Genomic DNA, 25,535 nt, shown 5'->3' with positions numbered 1-25,535 from the left:
CAAAGGAATTAAAACCTACCTAAAACGCTCCATTCTCTCTCTCCCTGTGTTCTGTTATTGGGCTCCGTCACCGCTGCCCTAACAGAACACTGAGACCAACATGACGAGCCCAGCAACACAGGACGCTGGAGAGTGGAGAGAGGTCCGGACCATCATCAACGGACACGCCGGGTTGGTAAACCAACACACATGCTCACTTGTTGAGACTACTGCCCAACTTTGCGCTCTGACTATCAGCGGCGCTGAGCGAGATGAACGATGTAACCGGTTTGATGAATACATTGCAGCCCAGCCAACCCAAACAGTCGCACCCCCGTACAGAGAGCACCAGGTCCCCGCACCAGAGCGCTACGACGGGGACGTCTCAAAGTGCCGCGCCTTTATTTTTCAATGTACGCTAGTATTCGGACAACAGCCATACACCTACCAACGTGATAAATCTAAAATCGCTTACCTGTCGGGTCTGCTCAAGGGTCCTGCGTTAGCATGGGCAACAGCTCTCCATTTCAGTCAGTCCCCCCTCTGCAATTCGTTTTCCGCATACGTCGCCGACATGCAAAAAGTTTTTGACCACCCTCCCTGTGGCTCGCAGAGTAAATTTTTTTCATGACGACAACGAGACGTGACGTCACGTTATTGAAGACCATGTGACGCTAACGAGACTAAATCGTTTATTAAATATCGTTGACCACAACTGAGGACACAAAAATGTAATTTACAAAAACCAGGACGAAATTTCTCTTCATGTATGTTGATATTGTTGACTAAAACAAGACGAGACAAAATAATTATAACTTTTCTTAATGCCATCATCCCGACAGAGCAGTGTGACGGGAGTTCTGTTATTAGCATTAGCTGAAGAGTTATTTGAAAAGCTAGTTTTAGCTTAACGTTACCTTGGCTAAAGTTGGGACTATTCATAATCCAGCTGCAGACCTGCAAGCAAAGTACAGCAAGTTGGCAAAGGAGTATTCCAAGGTAAATCACTTTTTCACCAGTAACGTTACATTGTTTGTATTTCCATCTAGCTCGCATTAACTAGTGGCTAACCTAGCTCACGCTAATGTGGCTAACTGATCGACCTCTCGCACACAATTCTTTTTTTTAGTACATTAACACTTTGAGCGCCACTCATGGCTTTATTCTGGTTTACGCCCTGACCGTTGAATGCCACGTCACGGCTATTCTCGGGTGTGTTTTTTTAATTTTTTTATTAGCGATCTGAAATCATATTGCATCACGCGAGCCTACCGTTGGAGATCCAGGGACCGCCGGCGATCAGATGTGAAAAAAGCGCCCCCTATCGTCTCCCAGATGGTAAATCACCCTTTTGGAATGGACTCAATGAAAGTGAATGGGAGAACGGATTTCTGACTCCACATTTTACTTCTCACTGATGCAGCCGGGGTTACCAGAGTTCATTCTGGAGCCTCTGAGCCGCGGGGAATGATGTATTCTACTGTATACATGTTGGATCAATACACTTATCGATTTTTTCGAATGGTGATCAGGAATTGGAATATACCATTTGGATACCATCTGATGTCAGGTAAGGAATCTATGTTATCAGTGTTAGGATAATCAGACTCGTTTTCACGGAGATATAAGCGTTTCCACTATATGTAATATAGCTGTTTTGACTGTAAAAGCCATGAGGAAATAATAGCAGTGATTATCAGCGCACGGCACGAGCGTGCGTTCGCACACATATACTATCGATCATCTAGCGTTTATTTGAAAACGATTCATAAATAGACCGACAAATGACAACGTTCTGGAATATTCCAGTAAAAGGCGATTATCATAGAATGGGTTGTTTTTCCCCGGAAAACGGGTGATTTTCAAAATGCTATCAAACGGAAATGAAGCGATACAAATACAATCTGCCTTGCCAATGTTGACTGGAAAATGATTCTTTGATAAGCGATGGGCAGATTAGACACATAGCCATAATTGAAAACATAGATTAGGCGATATTAACGTTAACATTGGGAGTGGACCGTGGCATCAAGGGGGTAAAAAGGAAAACCCGGCGTGGCATACAAAGTGTTGACTAAAAATAGATCCGTTTTCGTCGACTAAATCTAGACTAAAACAAAAAAGACAAAATTTAGACAAAAACTGACTAAGACTAAAATGCTCAGACATTTAGTTGACTAAAAATGACTAAACTAAAAATAAATGAAGATGACTAAATATGATGAAAACGAAAAAGGAGCACTTGACACATGACTAAGACTAAAACTAAAATAGCTGCCAAAATTAACACTGGTGGCTCGGATAGCTCTGCTGGCTTGTTCACCATCCGCCATACCCACCGCAGCGTTAGCGAATACTCCATTGAATTCCGTATCCTAGCAGCGGGCTCCGGGTGGAATAACATCCCGTTAAAAAAGGCATTCAGTCAAGGCCTCAGCGACGTCCTTAAAGACGAAATGGCGTCCAAAGAAAAACCGAACTCACTGGATGAGCTAATTGCGTTAGCGAGAACTAGACATGCGTCTTCGTGAGCGCCGCCGTGAAAGGACGAGCGGCACCCGCTCCTCGTTATCCAAGTCATCTCGCTCTTCTCCCCCCAGGCACGCTGCTCGCTCCGAGCACTACTCCCTTGAGTCAATGGAACTTGACCGGTCCCACCTTCACCCCAACGAACGCCTCCACAGGCTCAGGACTGGGGCATGTATTTATTGCGGCCAGCTCGGTCACTTCCTCGATTCGTGTCCGCTTCGCCCAAACGGCGGGGCTCGACAGTAATGCTGGGTGCATGTTCGATCCTCAATTATGTCCCCAGTTCCGGTCCCAATATGCAATTCTGTGGCTCGCAGTGTTAATTTAGTCAATAAAATGATGAGGAAAGATGTTCGTCAAAGAAGGTTTTTTTCATGACGACAACGAGACGTGACGTCACGTTATTGAAGACCATGTGACGCTAACGAGACTAAATAGTTTATTAAATATCGTTGACCACAACTGAGGACACAAAAATGTAATTTACAAAAACCAGGACGAAATTTCTCTTCATGTATGTTGATATTGTTGACTAAAACAAGACGAGACAAAATAATTATAACTTTTCTTAATGCCATCGTCCCGACAGAGCAGTGTGACGGGGAGCTCTGTTATTAGCATTAGCTGAAGAGCTATTTGAAAAGCTAGTTTTAGCTTAACGTTACCTTGGCTAAAGTTGGGACTATTCATAATCCAGCTGCAGACCTGCAAGCAAAGTACAGCAAGTTGGCAAAGGAGTATTCCAAGGTACCATCCGCCATACCCACCGCAGCATTAGCGAATACTCCATTGAATTCCGTATCCTAGCAGCGGGCTCCGGGTGGAATACCATCCCGTTAAAAGAGGCATTCCGTCAAGGCCTCAGCGACGTCCTTAAAGACAAAATGGCGTCCAAAGAAAAACCGAACTCCCTGGATGAGCTAATTGAGTTAGCCAGAGAACTAGACATGCGTCTTCGTGAACGCCGCCGTGAAAGGACGAGCGGCACCCGCTCCTCGTTATCCAAGTCATCTCGCTCTTCTCCCCCCAGGCACGCTGCTCGCTCCGAGCACTACTCCCTTGAGTCAATGGAACTTGACCGGTCCCACCTTCACCCCAACGAACGCCTCCACAGGCTCAGGACTGGGGCATGTATTTATTGCGGCCAGCTCGGTCACTTCCTCGATTCGTGTCCGCTTCGCCCAAACGGCGGGGCTTGACAGTAATGCTGGGTGCATGTTCAAGCCTCAATTATGTACCCAGTTCCGGTCCCAATATGCAATTCTGTGGCTCGCAGTGTTAATTTTGTCAATAAAATGATGACGAAGGTTTTTTTCATGACGACAAGGAGACGTGACGTCACGTTATTGAAGACCATGTGACGCTAACGAGACAAAATAGTTTATTAAATATCGTTGACCACAACTGAGGACACAAAAATGTAATTTACAAAAACCAGGACGAAATTTCTCTTCATGTATGTTGATATTGTTGACTAAAACAAGACGAGACAAAATAATTATAACTTTTCTTAATGCCATCGTCCCGACAGAGCAGTGTGACAGGGAGCTCTGTTATTAGCATTAGCTGAAGAGCTATTTGAAAAGCTAGTTTTAGCTTAACGTTACCTTGGCTAAAGTTGGGACTAAAGTTGAATGTCATTACAATTTCAACTGTCTGTGAAGATAATAGAATATGTTCTGCTACTTCTCTGTTAAACTGTATTTATATAAATAATCTGCAAATCTCTATATCATTAGTTCAGTCTGTCATCTTATATAGAATGTCTGGTATTTGAACTATAGGTAACGACTACATTGTTTTAGTTCTGGATATATGTAACTCATTACATTGAAGATAGATCTTAGAAATGTTTAATTATTCAACTGCTACACCAGAAATGACTCTGAGAAATTATCCTCTATGCCACCTCAGCAGAAGCCACAGACAGCAAGACCCCCCTGGGCTGCAGGACAACACGCCCATATATAGACATGAAGGCAGATAGGGAGAAACCCAGGAGAACAGCACAACTCTTGTTCTGTTTTGGAGACATCTCATTGGTAGAGACAATATTTTGGATGTAACTCTGATTGGCTGAAATTAGTCTAACTTGTGATGTCATGCCTGGTATAAAAGAGAAAAACTGTATTAAATCAGGAGGCCAGGCATCCAGTCTGGTCTCCACCGCCCCATCTGAGAATGTTTTGCAGTACGTGAGTAACCATGATTCTGAATGATAACAACTGTTTGTGTTGTCTAGTTTAATGTAAGGTCACTATCCTGGACCAGGTTAACCATGTAATGCACAGTATATTCCTTTCATGTACAAACATGACTAATATGTGAGTACTATTCTGCGAGATTTACATGTCGGTACACCTCAATAGAAAACCAAGGTCAACACTGTGGAGACTGAACTCAGATATCCTGAATAACCCAGGAACTAGAGAGTCCTTGAAGACAGAAATTTAAACATATCTAGAACTAAATGATAACGACGAGGTGGCACCAACTATGCTCTGGGACGCGCTTAAAGCGGTACTAAGGGGTAAAATCATCACCATAACGTCACTTTTTTTTAAAACTTAGAGGACAAAGATTACACGAACTGTAAACCAAATTAAAACACCTACAGAGACAACATATCCGCAATTTAGACAGGGGAGTGAAACAAGAGATGAACAACATAAAGAATGAGATAAATTAAATAGGCAATCTGGAAATACGAAAAAAGCTCCTATTTACAAAACAAAGATACTATGAGGTGGGGGGGAAATCAATGAAACTGCTATCATATAGATTAAGGAAACAACAAGCAGACAATGCAATATATAAAATAAGGAACCCCATAACGGGAGTAACTGAATGTAGACTAAATTCAACTGAACATTGAACATTTCTATAAAACACTGTACGCTCAACCAAAAATAGATAACTTTCAGATTGAAACATTCCTCTCCACTCTTGATCTACCCAAATTCACAGCAGAACAAAATGAAGACTTGATAACCGAAATAACAATAGAGGATCTACACGTGGCAATTTATAGACTAAAAACAAATAAAGCCCCGGGCAGATTCACCGCCAAATGGTATAAAACATTTAGAGAACAACTGACCACAACACTACTGAAGGCATTCAATTGGGTTTTGGAGAGAAGCAATAATCTCAGTCATTCCGAAGGAAGGGAAAGACCAATTAGAATGTGGTAGTTATCGGCCCGTAAGTGTGTTAAACTTGGAATATTAATTATTTACATCAATAATATCACAAAGAATAGACAAGATCCTACCCGACCTCATACATCTGGATCAGACAGGCTTCATTAGACAGAGACAAACACAGGACAACATTAGAAGATCACTACACATTATTAGGCATATCACCCAAAATGGAATAGAGGCAGCCCGATAAGTTTGGACGCAGAGAAAGCTTTCAACTCTGTATGGTGGTCTTTCTTGTATAAAGTACTAGGGAAATTTGGCTTTCATGAGTCTATAATATCAACCTTTCAAGCACTATATGAAAATCCATCCGCAAGGTCCGGATCAAGATTAATGGAGATCTATCAGAGTCCTTCAACGTAGAACGTGGGATCAGACAGGGTTGCCCGGCTTCTCCAGGACTGTTTGCACTTTTTATAGAACCTCTGAGCCATAAACATAACCTCTGAGCTCTTACATAAAGGGAGTGGCTATGGCAGACAGAGAACATGAACTCAGTCTATTCGCTAATGATGTCATGGTATATCTAACCCAACCCACACAGACAATCCCAAAACGAATGAACTTATTAGAAGAATATGGGACACTCTCAGGCTATAAATTAAATATCCAAAAGACCCAAATACTTATGTTTAACTACAACCCCCTGAACCATATTAGAGGGAAATACATACTGTAATGGGAAGTAGACTCATTCAATTACTTGGGTGTTAACAAGCGATACCTCAAGGTTATTTGATCTTAATTATGGACCCTTGAATGTAAGCCTGAGCTCCAGGGTGGACTCAATTAAGATGAACATCCTACCAAGATTGTTATACCTGTTCCAGAGCCTCCCAGTGGAGATACCCACTAAACAATTATTGGAGTGGGATAGATTAATATCAAGATATCTATGGCAAGGAGAAAAAACCCAGAATCAGATATAAAACACTACAGATAAGAAAAGAAAAGGGGGGAAATAAGCCTGCCCTGCCTAAGGGACTATTACTATGCAGCCCAACTGAGGCCAATAGTATGCTGGTGTGCTCCATTGTACTCAGCAAGATGGAAGGAAATTGAACAGGAAATAGCAGAAGGGGTCCAACTAGCAGCAATAGTGCCAGATAGTGAACTATAATAGACAACATGACAAATAAAAACAACCCCTGGATTAATGTTGCACTGAGAATTTGGCAAAACACGATAAAGCTATGTGGGTTGAGAGGCCCCCTCAGAATGCTGAGATGGTGTGCATACATTTTACATTTACATTTAGTCATTTAGCTGACGCTTTTATCCAAAGCGACTTATAAGTTCTGTACGACAAGTCATCAGGAAGGGCACAACTCTATCAGCTGAGTAACAATGTTCATCAAAGTGTTGAGTGCTACAGTGTAGGTTAGAATATTAGGACAAGTGCATGACAGTAAGGTTAGTTAGGGTTAGGGTTAGATTTCTGTTATAAAAAAAAGATAAATTAATTTAAGTGGAGGAAACAAATGTTTCCACTCTCACACCAGTAAGAGCTAATTACCACGACACGACCGCGCTGTTAGATTCAGGAAGCACCGTGATGCTCGTAAAACCAGAGTTGGTGGATGGTTCCCTCCTGAGAAAAACAGTAGGAGTCACATGTGTGCACGGGGAGACTACTAGACAATATCCGACCACCACCATCGAACTAACCTCCACCCGGGGAAAATGTACAACGACAGTAGGGGTAGTAGAAAACCTACCGGTGTCAGTGTTAATCGGGACTGACATTTTTCCGACCACTATGGGAGAGTTTGGCGGCCGAACTACGTTTTCCCCCTATAACCACCACACCGACCAGAGGCCGGGCACGAAGGACCCGGATGTGAGGGTTACACGAGGTGGACCCCCAGGCTTCTACCAACCCCCTGCCAGAGGAAGAGTCCAGCCTGGTCATTGAGGACAACAACGAGGGGGATCCCGTCGCTGGCCCAGCAGAGGCCAATGCTCCACCAGTCAACAACGGAGGAGAGGAGTCACCACTCCACGACGAGGACGAGCCAGGCTGGGGAGACCTTTCCCCGACAATCCGAAGGACGAACCCCCGCCCTTACCACCACAACTGTCTGGACGATTCGGTACCGCCCAGCTGGAGGATAAAAACCTGGCCCCCGCCTTATGACAGGTAGCTGTGGTTGATGGTAATAAGAAGATGGAGGGGGTAGGCGAAGTAACTTTTCCATATTTTGCCATCAAAAATACTTTGTTGTGAAACAAGGGGGGATAATTCAAGAATTACTGGTACCCCGACCCCACATAAACACGGTGTTGCGTCTAGCTCATTCACACTTGTTAGGGGCTCACTTGGGGGTTGAGAAGACCCTAGACCGAATCAAGGCCAGGTCCTGCCCCGAATGTCAGCTGGTAGCTCCATGACCAACTGTACATAACCCATTGATTTCCCTGCCCATCATCTCTGTTCCCTTTAGCAGGATTGGGATGGACCTTGTAGGTCCCCTACCCCGCAGCGCCAGGGGCCATCAATACATCCTAGTGATTATGGATTATGCCACCCGGTACCCTGAGGCCATCCCACTCCGCACCATGGCATCAAAAGGTATAGCCCGGGTGCTCATGCTGCTAATCACTAGAGTAGGAATCCCAGACGAAATTCTGACAGACCAAGGCACTCCGTTCATGTCTAAAATAATGAAGGATTTGGCCGGGTTGTTGAACATTACCCAACTGTGCACTTGTGACTTCAGTGTATCATCCCCAAACAGATGGGTTAGTCGAACGGTTTAACCGCACCCTAAAGAGTATACTTTAAAAAGTTATGGAAGCCGATGGGAGGAACTGGGACCAGCTCCTCCCCTATTTGATGTTCTCCATCAGGGAGGTCCCCCAGGCCTCCACAGGGTTCTCCCCCTTTGAATTGTTGTATGGGAGAAAGCCTAGAGCAGGGCTATTCAACTGGCGGCCCGCGGGCCAGATCCGGCCCGCGGGATGATTCTGACCGGCCCGCCAAAGATTACATGATAATAAAAAAAAAAAAATTTACTTTTTTCTTTTTGTGTCAACGTTAACACGCACAATTGAGCCAAAAGTCACTCAATTAATGACAGATTTCATTGATAAATTGAGGGAAAACTTTGCAAGTCGATTTGATGAATTTGACATGTCCAGAGAATTGATGCATTTTGTGAGCAACCCATTTGCCAATGTAGCTGCTATTTCCACAAAAGGACAAGAGTTCCTTGCATCACTTCACATTGATGAAGGTCTCCTGCAACTTGAAATAATTGACATGCAAGCATCATCTGCTCTGAAGCAGGCACTTGAGAATGAATCCACCACAACATTTTGGATAAAGTGTATTCATGTCAAGACATTCCCCAAAATAAAAACGCTGGCAATATCTGTGCTAACAATGTTTGGCTCAACATACACCTGTGAATCCAGTTTCTCTCACATGAATGCCATTAAAACAAGCAACGTGCCTCCTTGACAAATGAGCATTTGCATCACTGTTTGCGGGTAGCCCTCACTTCCTATGAACCCTCTTTCTCTGCCATTGCCCAGTCAAAGAAGTGCAATCGCTCTCATTAGATGTGTGTATGTATAGGCTAGGCCTGTCTGCCCCCCACCCCCCTGATGTTTGAGAGTTAAGAGTGGACAATAAGTGCTAATAAGATGCTGTGATTTGCTGTTGTTGCACAGACATGAAGCACTTTTTCATAAGCTCAGCTGCACTATAAATGTGTTTTTTTGTTCAAGTGTTGATAAGATAAGATAAGATAAGATAAGATATTCCTTTATTGATCCCCTTGGGGAAATTCAGGCATCATAGCAGCATGGGGGGGAGGGGGGGAGGGGTACAGGTAGTAAAACAACACAGTATACAGGTAGTAAAAGACAACACAGGCAGTGTAAACAATTTGATCAATATGGTCAATATAATTTACTATCTGACTAGCTGAGGAATATTCACATTATTCACAGTGTCACATGAGGTGCAGTATGCAAGAGGTAGTGTTATAATAATTTACTATCTACTGAGTATACATTAATCAAAGTACCAGGGTAGTCTACTTTGTCCCCCTTGGGTTCCTATAAGTCCCAGGTCAATGTCTGGTAGCAGTCGCTGTCGCTGCCCCCTGTTGTGGGGCCTGGAGGCTGCTAGTCGCTGCCCACTGTTGTGGAGCCTGATGGCCGCTGGTATGAAGGACTGTCCGAGGCGGTTAGTTGAGTGTCGGGGGGGGATGAGTCTGTGGCTGAACGAGCTTCTCATCTTGACTAGCTCGTCGTAGAGGGGGTGGTAGGGGTTCTCCATGATGGCATCCAGCTTCCTTATCATCCCCCTCTCTACCATCACCTCAAGTCTAGGTAGCTCGACTCCCACCACGGAGCTAGCCTTCCTCACCAGCTTGTTGAGCTTGTTGGTGTCCCTTGAGTTGATGTAGCCTCCCCAGCATGCCACAGCATAGAAGAGGATGCTGGCCACAACAGACTGGTAAAAAGACTGCAGCAGTTTGTTGCACACATTGAAGGACCTGAGTCTCCTCAGGAAGAACAGCCTGCTCTGTCCCTTCCTGTAGAGGGCCTCTGTGTTGTCCGACCAGTCCAGTTTATTGTTCAGGTGTACCCCAAGGAACTTGTATGAGTCCACCATCTCCACATCCACCCCTCGGATGGAGATGGGAATCGGGGGGGGCCTCTTCTTGCCCCTCCGGAAGTCCACCACCAGCTCCTTGGTCTTACTGGTGTTGAGTTGGAGGTGGTTGCTGTCGCTCCACCCCACGAAGCTCTCCACCAGGGCTCTGTACTCCTCCTCATCATCGTCGGTGATGTAGCTTACGATGGAGGAGTCGTCTGAGAACTTCTGCAGGTGGCACCCGCTGGAGTTGCGGCAGAAGTCTGAGGTGTAGAGGGTGAAGAGGAAGGGTGACAGCACAGTTCCCTGGGGGGCGCCGGTGTTGCTCACCAGTACGTCAGACTGACTGTCCTTTAGTCTGACGTACTGTGGCCTCTCTAACATGATGTTAGAATGTTCAGATGCACATCATGCACTTGTTTGTTTTTTATTTTATTTTTATATTGAAATGTTGAAGAGGAGATGTTACAGTTGTTGCACAGTCATAAATGAAGCACTTTCTGCAGGAGATGTTGCAGATGTGGCACATAAATGAAGCACTTTTTTTGAAAAGTATACTACTTTTGCAATGTAGTTAAATAAAAGTTGTGAAAATGTGGTTGCGTGTTGTGTCAAGTGTACATATATTCATAGCACAGGGAGGCGCCGTGGCAGTCCGGCCCCTGGCCCCTTGGGTTTCTGACAATGTGGCCCCCTGAACAATTTAGTTGAATAGCCCTGGCCTAGAGGGATGCTAGGTATGTTTGATTGATTGATTGATTGATTGATTGATTGATTGATTGATTGATTGATTGAAAAGTGTATTAACAGATTGCAGAATGGGTACAGTACAGCTCAATACATACAATTGTTAAGGGGATGCAGACCAGAGAAAGACTTTCGTCTTGTTTACATCAGGGTCCCCCATTTTCAATTCATCATATGACACACACGACATACAGTTAAACAGTACTGCTACATCTATACATTTATGACATACCAGATTTGCAAATACAGTACTGTTTGTGATACAAAAAGTGTCCAGAAAAAGAGTTATATACATTTGACATAGACAACTGTACATTGGAGGAGGTTATAATAATTATAATAATTTAGGACCTGCTCAGAGGTCATCAATCGGCACACATGCGATGCATGCATGCAATTCGTATCTGCGATTAACCCATCCCGTCGTCCTTCCCCCCCAAGGGCAGCCGGGAGCAGACAGGCGTCAATGTGAGCCGCGCCAGGGGACCAATCCAAGTGCTCCTGTCCGTCTTCGTCAAGGACGCCACAGCGTTAGCGATCTATTGTTGTGCATGTTTTTCCATTGGGTTTATCTTATCGGGGGGGGGGGAAACCCTTGCGAGCACGGGGAGAACATGCAAACTCCACACAGAAACGCCTGGGAGATACCCCACCTGGGTAACTGGCATCATGGAAACCTGGTCCCCAAGCGGGAATCGAACCCTGGACATTCTTGCTGTGAGGTGACAGTGTTAACCACTACACCACCGTGCCGAGGTTCGGTAGGTGGGGTGGGGTTGGGTGGGTGGGTGGGGCTGTACATTGGAGGTGGGGGGGGGGGGGGGACACACTGTACACTGTACATTGGAATACTGACAAAGCCATACTTGGTCTTTACTGTACAACTGGGTTAGGACATTTGTAGGGGCCAGTTTCGAATTGCAGTCTCCCGTAGGTGTTCTTTGAGAGTGTTTTGTTTACCAGTGTTGTGGCTATGTTTGTGAAGAAGGTGTTTAAGTAATTGGCTACATCCAGTTTGTCTGTGATGAGCGTGTTGTCCGTCTTTATGTTTATGTTTGAGAACCTGGTTTTAAGTTTTTTACTGCAGCCTAGTTGATTATTGAGTAATTTCCAAAGTTCACATGGTTTATTTTAGTTTTCCTCAGTTTTGTCATTGATGAAATTTTTTTTAGCAGTTTTTATCATGGAGTTTACGTCATTTCTTAGTCTGTTTCTTTCTAGTTTGAGTTCAGTCACGTGGGCTTGGAGTTCACTGCTCGTGCTTTTGGTAAGCTTTGACTGACTTTTACGAAACTCAGAGAATTCTTTGTCTCTGGCTTTCATAGCGGTCAGTATTTCAGTGTGCATCCATGGCTCAGCGCGATTTTTTACCCTGGTGGTTCTTAGGGGGGCCATGTTGTTTAGTATTGTTGAGAATTTGGTTTTGAAGACAAGCCAGGTTTCTTCAACCAGTGTACCATTGAGCTCATCTGACCAGTCCAGGCTCTTCAGTTCAAGGTTAAAGGCCTCGCTAGAGTAGGTTTTGAGGTCTCTAGATGTGACTGTTTTGTGACAGCCAGCCTTTTGCTTTAGCTTTTTGCGGGTACAGAATATCATGCTATAACCCCTTTATTGGAGATCTTGGACTTGTCAGAGGTCAGAATGAGGTCAATGGTAGTCTGAGTTGATTCACATACCCTTGTGGGTTGGGTAATTAGCTGGCTGAGGCCGTGCAGATCACAAAACCTACTGAAGGCCTTGAAGACAGGTGCTGCTTTACGTAGCATGTCCGTGTTCCAGTCCCCAATAAGGATTTTTTCTACGCCATCCACCCCAGCTAGACACCCATCAAGTGTGTCATAGAAGCCACTATGTTCTGGCGGTCTATAGATTGTGCCTAGTACTGATTTTGCCCTTTCAAATAAGATTTCAATCCATACAGTTTCAATCTCGTCATGGTTAAGGTCAGTACGGTTGATGAATTTGGTATCTTTGTGAATATACACACAGACGCCACCTCCATACTGGTTTCTATCCCTCCTGACTATTGAGTAGTTCTCGATTTCAATCTCTGGATCCTGAACAGATTAGTCTAGTTTTGTTTCTGTGAAACACAATATGTTAGCCTTACCATTTAAAAACAAATGTCTGATTTCAGCCAGTTTGGGTCTCAGGCGTTTTTGTGTTTAAGTGAAATATGAAGTCCATTTGTGTTCGTTATTCGGTTTATGTCGTCTAGCTCAAAGTGTTGATTGACTGTGGTGTCTGGTTGTTCTTGTGGCGGTAGGTGGGGGGGGGGGGGATGGGGACACCAGCCGTCACCACACAGGAGTTTGGTGGAACATGTGGAGGAGGTGCAAGAGCGGATGGCCACCTTGTGGCCACTGGTAAGAGACCACATGTCAAAAGCCCAGCAGGCCCAAGCCAGGGTCTACAATCGGGGAACCCAACCCAGAGAGTTTCAGTCAGGGGATAGAGTGTTGGTGTTGGTTCCCACCTCTGAGTGTACATTTATAGCCAAGTGGCACGGACCATATGAAATTATGGAAAAGGTAGGGCCGGAGAATTATAGAGTGCGACACCCGGGGAGGCGGCCTCCGGTAAAAATATACCATGTCAACCTTTTGAAAAAGTGGGTCGCCCGGGAGGCACTGTATTCTTGCACCCCACCACAGATACCAGTCTGGACCCAACCACTTGAAGTCCCCATGGGAGACCAACTCAGCGTTTCCCAGAAGAATGACCTAAGGGAGCTGGTGGAACGCCACCGGGATGTGTTTTCCATGGAACCGGGAAGAACTGGGGTAACTGTACATTGGATTATCGACGAAACCTTACTTGGTCCCAAGAAGAGGGTCTTGTGTATTATTGGGTTAGGACATTTACTGGCGCCAGTTTCTAATTGCATTCTCCCGTAGGTGCTCTTTGAGAGTGGTTTTGAAAGTGGGTAGTGATTCACATTCCTTTATAGCTGTGGGTAGGGCGTTCCACATTGATGTGGCATAATTGCGAAACGTGTTTAGTCCCTTGTTTGAGCCGAATCTGGGTTTAACATGATTTGTGGAGCTCCCGCTGGTGTTGTGGTCGTGGTATTCACTGACCTTTGGGAAGTATTTTGACATGTACATGGGTACCTTAGTCATGTAGTGTATCTTGTAGACCAGGCCCATTGCAAGTTGCTGTACTCTGTCATCTACTCTAAGCCATCCTAGGTTGTCAAAGTGGGCAGGGGTGAGGTGGGTTCTACAATAAGTGAGACAAACAACATACAGTGGCAGTGATGGATGATTGTTATACAGTGATGGATGATTGTTATACAATCTATGACAATGTGTCCATGAAAGTACCACCAATCATTTCTATTTGGCCAACAGTTAAATCACAGACAAACACCTGCATATACAGTTGGCGATACACGACTGCCATGCATGGAGGTTCATGCTGCACAGTTCATATCAAACACACTTTGAACATGGCCTTGGAAAACGTGTGTGAGCAAAGGTTCGCCTCATTGAATTTTAAACAGTAAAATGAGGAAATGAAACCGTAAGGAATCGTATTCTATTGTGGAGTTTGGAGGTTCGTACCTCAAATTGAAAAGTAAAAGCAGGGAGCAAACTATTTGTGCAAATCTGCTGCCACGATTGCAAGAAAAAGTGTATGAAATGTCAACTGTCCCATTTTTGCACACAGATTTGATACACACACACGCATACACACCCACAACATGTCCCCAATTATCTCAGTAAAAAGTAACCTATAAATCCAACATGTCTTTAATCCCATCTCCCCTGAGGTCCTGCTGCTATTCCCATGTCAGCAGCTGGGTGTGTCAGGACCTGATCACCTTGCAGGCAAAGCAAAGTCGTCTGACGGGCTGGGCTGCTCAGACCCTTCCCAGCAGTGTGGGGGGGGGGGGGGGGGGGGAGCCAGATGGAGACTCCTCCAATCTCAGAGGACGGGGATAGGGGGTGTGTGGAGCCCAGAGGGAGACTCCTCCCCTCTCCGAAACATATAAGAACCTACGGCAGATGAGGAGAAGGCACTCAGAGGGAACTTGACTCTGTTGAGGCCCAATCCTCCTCTCTCTGCACCCTTCCCACTCTCCCTCACCGCAGCCATGTCTTACAAAAGTGCCTCCTATCAGGTGTCAAGCAGCAGCGGCGGCGGCGGTGGCGGCCTGAGCTTCGGTGCTGGTGGTGGCGGCCTGAGCTTCGGTGCTGGCGGTGCTGGCGGCGGCGGCAGCAGGAGGATCTCTGGTGGAGGATTCACCAGCCAGTCCGTAGGCGGCGGCGGTGGTGGCAGCCGCATATCCATGAGGCAGTCAGCCTATGGTGGTGGAGGTGGAGGCGGCGGTGGAGGCGGCGGCGGTCTTGGAATGGGCTTCAGCGCCAGGAGCTCTGGAGGTGGCTTCGGTGGCCTGGGAGGAGGTTTCGGCGGTGGAGGTGGAGGCCTGGGCGGTGGTGGCGGAGGAGGCTTCGGTGGCCTGGGAGGAGGTTTCGGCGGTGGTGGTGGAGCATTGGGCGGTGGTGGTGGAGGCTTTGGTGGATATGGACTTGGAGGAGGCATGGGAGGAGGCGGAGGCATGGGAGGAGGCGGAGGCATGGGAGGAGGCGGAGGCATGGGCGGTGTGCCCATGATCTCTGCCGTCACGGTCAACCAGAGCCTGTTGGCCCCCCTGAACCTAGAGATCGACCCCGACATCCAGCTGGTCAGGACCATCGAGAAGGACCAGATCAAGACCCTCAACAACCGCTTTGCTTCATTCATCGACAAGGTCAGTGACGCCTGTGCCCTACCCCCCCCCCCCCCCCCCCCCCCCCTCTCTTGCTTACAAAATAGTGAAAAGAAGTGGAAAGTTATAGCCAAAGGCAATTGAAGTGATTCCATCTTGTGTCAAATGAATGGCGGTGTTCAGATGACTGGGTTTTAATAGAATTAATAGGGAAATATAGTAATGCTGGTTAGATGATGACTACGTTTTAATAGAAGTAATAGGAAAATATAGTAATGCTGGTTAGATGATGACTGAGTTTGAATAGAAGTATAGGAAAATATAGTAATGCTGGTTAGAACGATGACTGCACTGTCATAAAACATAAACATAAAAACATTCCATCGATGACAAATATACTTCAATACTGAAAGATAACCTTGCAAAAAAAAAAAGGATTACTTACAGACAATGCTTACGATGGGGCAAGGATTACAACGGATAAAAACAACATGTTGATCTGCTGAGATCTCTTTTCCAACTGAAACTTGTGGTCCTATTTCCTGTTTATACCACATTCAACCAACAGGTGGTGTTAAAGCAAACCAAACCATTAAACAACTGCCTGGGAGGCAGAACACTCCCCGCCTGGCGTCTGTGATGCCACTATTAAACGTGTACACTATAATACACATTAACTTAACCTTCAGTCCTCTTTAGGCAAAAGAAGAATGATTTCTGAGACAGGTCTAAGGAATGTCTTTGAACTTCCTTGAGTTGTGGTCTTTACTTCAACCTTACTTACCTTTCCATCCTGGCTGGGAAGGTGGAAGTTACCAGTGCCATAGGCCACTCGTCTTTCAACAGCACATTATTGCGGGAGACACCACCTTCGGGGATGGAAGCGAGCTGCCTTTGGAGTTGGTATTTCTGACCTGTTGGTGAGGATTTGATTGCACTCGATCAGTGGTGGTAACATGAGGGTAGTTCCTCCATTCACTGGCTCGATCTGGAAGCCTTCCGCCTTTCTTCCAGACTTTTAAATTCTGGCCTTGCTAATGAGCGGTTACTCTGGTCATCGAGTACAGCGTACATTTTGACTGCCTTGTGACGCTGCCCCTGGGGAACGACTTGAACCAGACATATTTTAGAGCAGGACATTGCTGGCTGCTCTTCGCCACAAACCTCAGTGCAGTGTGAGGCGACAATAAGATCTTCTCCCTCCTCGTTATCCTCTGGTGCCGGGGTTGGAACTTTAGGTGCTTGTGGTGCTGGACCAGGATGCATAACCGCGATATGACGATCACTCTCACACTCATCGCATTTCACAGAGACTTTACAGTCCCTGGCTAAATGGGAGCATGATGCGCAACACTTGTAACATATCCCATTTTCGCAGAGGAAGGCCTTTCTCTCGTCAAGTGATTTTGCTCTAAATCCACGGCACTTACTTAATGGGTGTGGTGTGTGATGGATTGGACAGTTCTTTCCTGGATTCTCAACTTGCTTTGGAAATATGTTTGTGTCCTGTTCAGTGTCTGGGGAGTCTTGTGGACTGAAACTGGGATTCTCCCTGTCTGATAGACTGGCCTATCTCTCACAGGAGGACTGTTGCTGGGGAGAGCAAAGCTTGGGTCATTCCTGATGCATGCTAAATCCAGTGAAGAAGGAGAATGGGGGAAAGAGACAGTTATTTTCGCCTTTGGGGCATATGGAAGTTTCTCTACTATAGGACTGATGCCGCAAGCGGTGTCCAGGAAAGCCAACCCGGGTAGGTATCCATCCTCCTTTGCAGACTGGAACTCCATAAGGATGTCTCCAAGCTCCATGACTTTGATATAGTCCTTACTGGAGATCCTAGGAAACATATCCAGTTTCTTGAAAAGGGTATTTTCAATTACCTCAGGTGAAGCATAACACCTACTTAGTCTATCCCATGCTTTCCTCAGTGCTGCCTCAGGATTATTGATGTGTACCTGACGCATTCTCCTGACATTGTGGGATGATTCCTTGCCTAGCCACTTGGTCAAGAGGTCCAATTCTTCACTGACCCGAAAGCTCTCAGGTTGGTCATCAAACTGATTGAGTCCTGTTGTCACTAGCTCCCGATGTGCGAAGTATTTAACAAAGTCTGTTATCTCAGGGGTTTTAGCTGGTTCAACTGATGGCGTGTGGTAATGAGTATAGGGTCGAGCTGAAGGGTTCATATTTTGGATATGTGGCCTATCTTCATCCCGATAGGTCTCGTTGGCATGATGAAGTCCTTTGGAGCGAGTCATGTGGAAAGATGTGACATGCTCTTCAGGCAACATGACAGGCTTCTGGGTAGGTTGCAAATCCCCATATGCAGTTCCCCATGTGATTAGGCTGCCATCAGGTTAAATAGGCAAAGGGGCAGGGACATCATGACACAAGGTTTTATGTAACTCATTCTCTTGTTTTACATAGGCACTTGTGCAGTCATCAATGTCTCTCTCTAAGGATGTCTTCCTGCCTTTGCTGGGCGGTGTTCTAACCTGCTGTTCAGCTGCCTCCAAGACAGCAGATGGCAGATGGCAGCAGATGCCTCTCTCTGGAGAGCCAAGGCTCCCAATGCGGCATCCAGTCTCGCCACCTTGGGTCTCTCTCTCAGCCAGCTCATGTTTTAATTTGACCTCTTTCTCTGCGAATGATGCGCATACACGTTCTGCCTCTGCCCTTGCACGGGCCCTTGTTGCTGTAGTGGCTGAAGATGTAGATGTGTGACCACTGCTTGCGCTGACTTGCGAGGTTCTGTCGTTCTCTTCGGAAGGGTCCATGATGCTGTTTTACATGCTGTGATTGATCTGTTGAAGGGATCGACGTTGCACCAGCTGTCTTTAGCTGACGCTTTTATCCAAAGTGACTTACAAGTTTTGTACAACAAGACAGCAGGAAGGGTACAACTCTATCAGCTGAGTAACAATGTTGATCAAAGTGTTGAGTGCTACAGTGTAGGTTAGTATATTAAGTGCATGACAGTAAAGTTAGTTAGGGTTAGAGTTTTTTTATTCTACCCCGGATGGCTAGTGAGAAAGCCCCCTTAGTGGTGTAGTGTATCTTGTAGACCAGGCCCATTGCAAGTTGCTGTACTCTGTCGTCTACTCTAAGCCATCCTAGGTTGTCAAAATGGGCAGGGGTGAGGTGGGTTTTAGGAGTAAGTTCAAGCAGTAGTCTGACCAGTTTGTTCTGTGATGTTTGTAGTCTTGTTTTTAGGGCCTTTGAGGTGCTTTGGTACCATGAGGTGCAAGCATAGTCGTAGTACCCTTGAATGAGTGCTCCTGTTCGAATCTTCAAGGTATTCTTGTTTACCAGAGAGGATATCCGGTACAAGAATCTTGTTCGTTGGTTGACTTTTTTGATTACATTGGTTGCCATTTTGTCACAGGAAAGATTTGCCTCTAGGATGGACCCCAGGTAGGTAATTTCATCTTTCCTTGTGACAATATTGTCACCCACTGAAACAGAGAAGCCGTTGGCCTTGCTGAGTTTGTTATTTGATCCAAAGAGAATGGACTGTTTTACCCAGGTTTAATGATAGTTCGTTATCAGCGAGCCAGGTGCAGATTCTGCCGAGTTCAGAGCTGAGGGCACATAAAGGCCCAGAGGCATGTGATTGGTCGGGCTCTATGGAAGAAAGTGCTGTAATTGCACAGGGTGAGGTAGACATGTTCATTCAGAACTATAGCACCCTGCAGACTAAGAAGTAGTAACATCAGGTTTAATAGCAGGGGATGGGCAAAGGTGTGACGCTGTGCCATACACAAAGACCACGCCTTAACCCCCACCACACACACAAACACACATATACAGACATGCTCTCACACACACACACACACACACACACACACACACACACACACACACACACACACACATGCTCAGAACTATAGCATCCTGCAGACTAAGAAGTAGTAACATCAGGTTTAATAGCAGGGGATGGGCAAAGGTGTGACGCTGTGCCATACACAAAGACCACGCCTTAACCCCCACCACACACACACACACACATATACAGACATGCTCACACACACACACATATACAGACATGCTCACACACACACACACATGCACACATGCTCACACACACATATACAAACATGCTCACACACGCACACACACATGCACACATGCTCACACACAGACACACACACATACTGTATACAGACATGCTCACATACACACACATGCACACACACACGCACATGCACACACGCTCACACACACATAAACAGACATGCTTCAACAATCTTCCCTGGATATGTGTATGTGTTGCAAACAAGGGACAGCATTTCCCATAATACATAAAACTCATAAACACATGAAGTTAACCGAATACCGTGCCTTGTGTATCCCTATCTAAGCTATCTTCTCTTCCTGTGATGTCTCCTCTTCCTGGCGTATAGGTGCGCTTCCTGGAGCAGCAGAACAAGATGCTGGAGACCAAGTGGTCACTCCTGCAGGACCAGACCACGACCCGCTCCAACATCGACGGCATGTTCGAGGCCTACATCGCCAACCTGCGCATACAGTTTGATGGACTTGGCAATGAGAAGGTCAAGCTGGAGGGAGAGCTGAAGAACATGCAGGGACTGGTGGAGGACTTCAAGTTCAAGTGAGTGTGTGGAATGGACGAGGATGAGAAGGAAGAGGAGGAGGAGGAGTGGAGGAAGAGATAGAGAGATAGATAAGTTGGGTATTTTCAGGATGGGGACCGGTTGAAGAAGTGAGTGTGCCTTGTTAAAAAGAACATGTTGTCTCAGCAAATATTTTAAAAAGTAACCTTGTCAACTGGCTAAACAGGAGAGAGAATCACGTTCCCTTCTATTTTGTTGACTTGACTCAAAAATTTAATAATTAAAAGAAATAATATATATTTTTCAACCACAAACTACTGGACCAGTTATTCTAACCCTCATCCATTACTTTCAGATATGAAGACGAAATCAACAGGCGTGCCAGTGTAGAGAATGAGTTTGTCCTCCTGAAGAAGGTGAGTGAAATTCAGCACACTGTTATTGGGAGATAGAAACGTCCATATCTCTATATCCACCTAATTACTGCACACCTTAATAGCCCCTTAAAATAACCTATTCAATAAGAAGTTAAGGTAAATTAAGAAACAACTTAAGTAGAATTGTGCTAAGGACTAAGTCAAATTAAGGGGCTACAATTCAGAATTCTACCCTTACAACCTCTAATTTAAACGAAACTCCTTAATTTACCATGACATTACTGATTAACGTGTTTAAGGGGTCAGCAATGTTTTAAATACCCTATGATTGTTATTAAGGGGTGTGTGCATAGGTTATGGCATTGTAAGCGTTTTAAGTGATTTATAAGACATTTTAAAGGATAATTGTTCCCTAGTAATATACCATATAAACCTATACAGTATAAGCATCAGCATAACTCCCTCTCTCTCCCATCTTTCTCCAGGATGTTGATGGTGCTTACATGGTCAAGGTTGAGCTGGAGGCTAGGTTTGATGCTCTTCAAGATGAAATCAACTTCCTCAGAGCAATCTACGATGCAGTGAGGACAATAAGCGCCTACTTATCCTCATCTCATCTCATCTCATCATTATCTGGTAATCCTATTCCTCATCAACCTTTTCCTTCTCCTCTAGGAACTCCAAGAGCTCCAGGGCCAGATCAAGGACACCTCAGTCATAGTGGAGATGGACAACAGCCGTAACTTGGACATGGACTCCATCGTTGCTGAAGTGCGCGCTCAGTACGATGACATGGCCAAACGCAGCCGTGCCGAGGCCGAGTCGTATTACAAAGCCAAGGTATGTGAAGACATTTATATCACTCAGATCAATGCCACCACACAGTACAATGATTGAACAGAGTCTAACATGTTGAAATCCCCAATAATGTTGTAATCAACAAATGGATGTAGCTTGACATACACATAATGATCAAAACTCTATACAGTACTGTGCATTTACAGATTGGAAGGTACTCACTAGCCTGTGGCAATGGCTAATGGGGATCCGAATAAACGAAACTAAAGATCAAGCAATCATCAGCAATAATGTACCGGTATTTACCTGTCCCTCTCCCAGGTCGACGAGATCCAGACCTCAGCAGTGTCGTTTGGAGGTGATCTTCGCACCAGCAAGCAAGAGATTTCTGAGCTCAACCGAGCGATCAGCAAGCTCCAGAACGAGATCGAGGCAGTCAAGGCTCAGGTGAGGCTAGAGGCTAGAGGGCATCATTACTGAACCTCAGCTTGAAAATGTGTTTTGTTTTGTAAATTCAAAGTCTAAATAACTAAATGTAGGCTTACCGTACTACAGGAAGCAGACAACTTAGTTTACAGGACAATAACATCTAAGACAGAATTCTGTACAAGCAGACAACCTAGTTTACAGCACAATAGAGACCTTTCCTGGATTGTTTAGAATGCCCATTTGTCAACCATGTTGGAAGAAACGATGGTAGCAAATACTGAAACCAGCCAGTGAAGGCAATTAGATATTTTAAGAAGTATACATTTACAACTATGACCAAGTTCCAACTATGGGCCTCTTCTCAACGTTCCAGCGTATCGTCTTGGAGGCCCAGATCACAGAGGCTGAGGAACGTGGTGAGATGGCCGTGCAGGATGCCAAGCTCCGCATCAGGGACCTCGAGGATGCTCTCCAGAGAGCCAAGCAGGACATGGCCCGCCAGGTCCGCGAGTACCAGGAGCTGATGAACGTCAAGCTGGCCCTGGACATTGAGATCGCCACATACAAGAAACTCCTGGAAGGAGAGGAGTCCAGGTAAAAAAAACAAATCTAGTACTACAGAGGAGAGTGGAGAGGATACTGAGAATGCTGCTGCCTGCACATGTCGAGTCAGAGTATAGGACTTGGGAGTTGGAGTCTATTTATGAAACATATTGTAAATATATTATTAGAAAAAATACAAAATATATGTCTCTCAAAGCTAATTCATGCATCTCTCCCGTCAGAATCGCTGCCGGTGGTCCAACAGCAACAGTCCACATCCAGACCGGTAAGTATTATGCTGCACTTCTCTATACTTGACTGTATAGACTCAAACCAATTCTCGTTCATTAATTTATCTTGCATTTGTTTTCAGAGATATAAAAAATTTCTAGCACACTCTAGTCACTAGAACAATCAGATACATATATTAACTATATTAAGTATTTATTAAATACACAAAGGAAATGATTGTATACACAAAATAAATGGCGTGTGTGTCCAATCGCCATCTCCTCTCATGTCGTCTCTAATTGCAGCTGTGAGCGGCGGAGGTGGTGGTGGTGGCGGCGGCAGCGGAGGTGGTGGATTCGGCCTGGGTGGTGGAGGTGGCGGATATGGCCTGGGTGGCGGCGGAGGCGGCGGCGGATACGGCCTGAGCCTGGGAGGTGGGGGCGGCGGCGGCGGATACGGCCTGGGCCTGGGAGGTGGCGGCGGCGGATACGGCTCGGGCTTGGCCGGCGGCGGCGGTGGCGGATACGGCGGTGGCAGCGGCTTGTCCCTCAGCGGCGGTGGTGGCGGAGGATTCGGCTATGGAATCAGCAGCGGTGGCGGCGGCGGCGGCGGCAGCAGTGGCATTAGCATGTCCCGCTCCTCTACGGTGTCCTCCTCAAGAAGATACTAAATACCACAAGTCTATCTTTCTATCCCCCCTCCCCCCTCTCCTTCTCTTCCTCCCCTCATTCCAACCACTGCCCAAACACAGCCTTCCACAGCACACGCATTCACAAGCGCAGGCTAGTCACGACAATGTATTGGCTTGGATGTCGGACAGGTCCGTGTACTGGCACAGTGTTTGCTTCATGTATTGTCGCTCCCCTCTGCCACACCACATAACCCTCAGAGAGTCAGAGAACACCGAAAGTCAGAGGCAGAGAGATTATTATACCAAATGAAACCAACTGGCAGCAGAGATGAATCTGTAAACTCTATCCCAGAATCAGTCAGCCTGGCTGTCTTTTGGTTGCTGGAGCTCCTGGCATGTAGACAGATCAGTGTTTGTAGTGTCATGACAGAGGCTTCCCACTGAGGCAACAGCCATCGCACACAAAATGGCGGCAGCAATGCCATAGACTTGGTCGATCCGCTTGATAGCGGCAGACCCCTGTGTAATGTCACAACTAGAACCTCCTGTCCCGTCTTGTCCCGCCATTTTGTTGTGTGACATCATCAAAAGCAGCCTATATCTATAGTAACACTCCTACAGTGGTGACCCCATTCTCTCAGATTAGACGTATTGCGCTCCTCCTTTTCTTCTCCCTCTCCTAAGGACGATGGGTTCTCCACTTAAGGTTTGCCGACAGTGTTTTTATTCTGCTTATTTTCACATTTTCATTCTGACAAAAAAAAAGCAAAAGGCTGACTGGTTGTGACCATGTTTATTGAATGTGATTGAATCTGTACCACCATCAATCCCTGAATAAATCTGGGTTCCATATTCAATTTGTTGGTCCTTGTTTCCTCTGTTCTTTGATGTACTCTATTATCCTTAGAATTCCCTTGCAGACATCTTGATAGGCAGACAACAAGTTATTATTGTTAAATGACAACCATACAGTAGGCATTATTTAAGCATTACATCACGCGCAGGATAATGTTATACTCATTAGATCACGTCTAGGGGTGGTTGTTAGGTCCGACGCACAGCGGAGGGTCATTAGACCCCCCCTAGGCATGATCTAATGAGTATAATATACGACTTCAAGTGATGTAATGCTTTTATACAATGGCCGAATTCACCCAACCTTATTGCTATACAATAAACACACAGTAATTGAAGCATAATGGAGATTTATTCACAAAACCATCCACAGAGAAAGTAGATCCAATAGTAGATCCAAGGTCTGACAAAAAAGATTATAAAAAAAATCTACTGCAATTTCTTTTTTTTTAAGTCCGCGATTTCTCTTTTGTTTCACAATGGGTCATGACAAACCAATTACATAATCCAACATATGTGTAACGAACTAACATATTCCAGTTGACTATCTTTTTTGGAGGATTCGTTCAAAAGATATTCATACCATTTGTCTATCACACTATACAATGGATGAAAGGCTCCTATATATATATATATATATATATATATATATATATATATATATATATATATATATATATATATATATATATATATATATATATATATATATATAGGCTACTATATTGTAGCAGAATCGGGGGGCAGCCAGGAATCACACCCAGGTCACCCAGACCATAGGTGACAGTGCTAACCAGTTAACTAAAAGGTCTAACCTGTTAGCTAAGCGGTAGCGAGTCTAGGCATATGTGGCCATTACACTACCCCCCTTCTTCAGGAAGTACTTGACTGTCACAAAACAGTCAAATCTAGGGGCCTTAAAACCTACTCTAGTGATGCCTACTCAGACTACCATTGACCTCATCCTGACCTCTGACAAGTCCAAGATCTCCAATAAAGGGGTTATAGCATGCGTGTTAAGTGATCATTATGATATTCTGCACCCGCAAAAAGCTAAAGCAAAAGGACACAGAATAAGTAAATGTGACATCGGCCCAATCGCCCTCTCTGATCACAGTCCTATTTACATGTCGGTACCAGCATTTCCGTTAGCCGGTAATTACCGGTATTTGACCGGCAAAATCTGTTGAAGTCCGACATATTTAATCTCTCCGGTCTTAATGTCCGGTGAAAATAATTCCCTCTAAGCACAATTTGATTATTTGAATTGTATTAAAATAGGCTAAAATTAAATAGCCTATGCGATGAACGAA

General features: G+C 45.3%; 2 protein-coding genes across 2 annotated transcripts in view; both read left to right on the top strand.

The window, feature by feature from the left end:
* Window positions 1–100: 100 nt before the first annotated feature.
* Window positions 101–24,224, top strand: LOC311243966 (uncharacterized protein; the record flags this gene model as incomplete). The annotated part of the gene is made up of 12 exons (XM_084333374.1): window positions 101–175; window positions 7,583–7,854; window positions 8,159–8,286; window positions 15,168–15,826; window positions 20,188–20,396; window positions 20,714–20,774; window positions 21,221–21,316; window positions 21,411–21,575; window positions 21,855–21,980; window positions 22,336–22,556; window positions 22,748–22,791; window positions 23,057–24,224. 12 exons carry the CDS (start codon window positions 101–103, stop codon window positions 23,404–23,406), a joined length of 2,406 nt encoding a protein of 801 aa, XP_084189500.1. The 3' UTR covers window positions 23,407–24,224.
* Window positions 23,546–25,535, top strand: part of LOC311243964 (uncharacterized protein) — a gene marked incomplete at its 5' end in the record, with an annotated part of 29,978 nt that continues 27,988 nt past the window's right edge. The window contains one exon of the mRNA XM_084333371.1: window positions 23,546–23,645. Coding sequence (XP_084189497.1) covers window positions 23,546–23,645 — 100 coding nt within the window. The remainder of the gene's footprint in view (window positions 23,646–25,535) is intronic.

Source organism: Notolepis coatsorum (genome assembly GCF_963971535.1).
Source record: "Notolepis coatsorum genome assembly, chromosome: 17".
NCBI lineage: Eukaryota > Metazoa > Chordata > Actinopteri > Aulopiformes > Paralepididae > Notolepis > Notolepis coatsorum.
The sequence above is the reverse complement of the archived record's forward strand: the minus strand, read 5'-3'. Positions and strand labels throughout refer to the sequence as shown.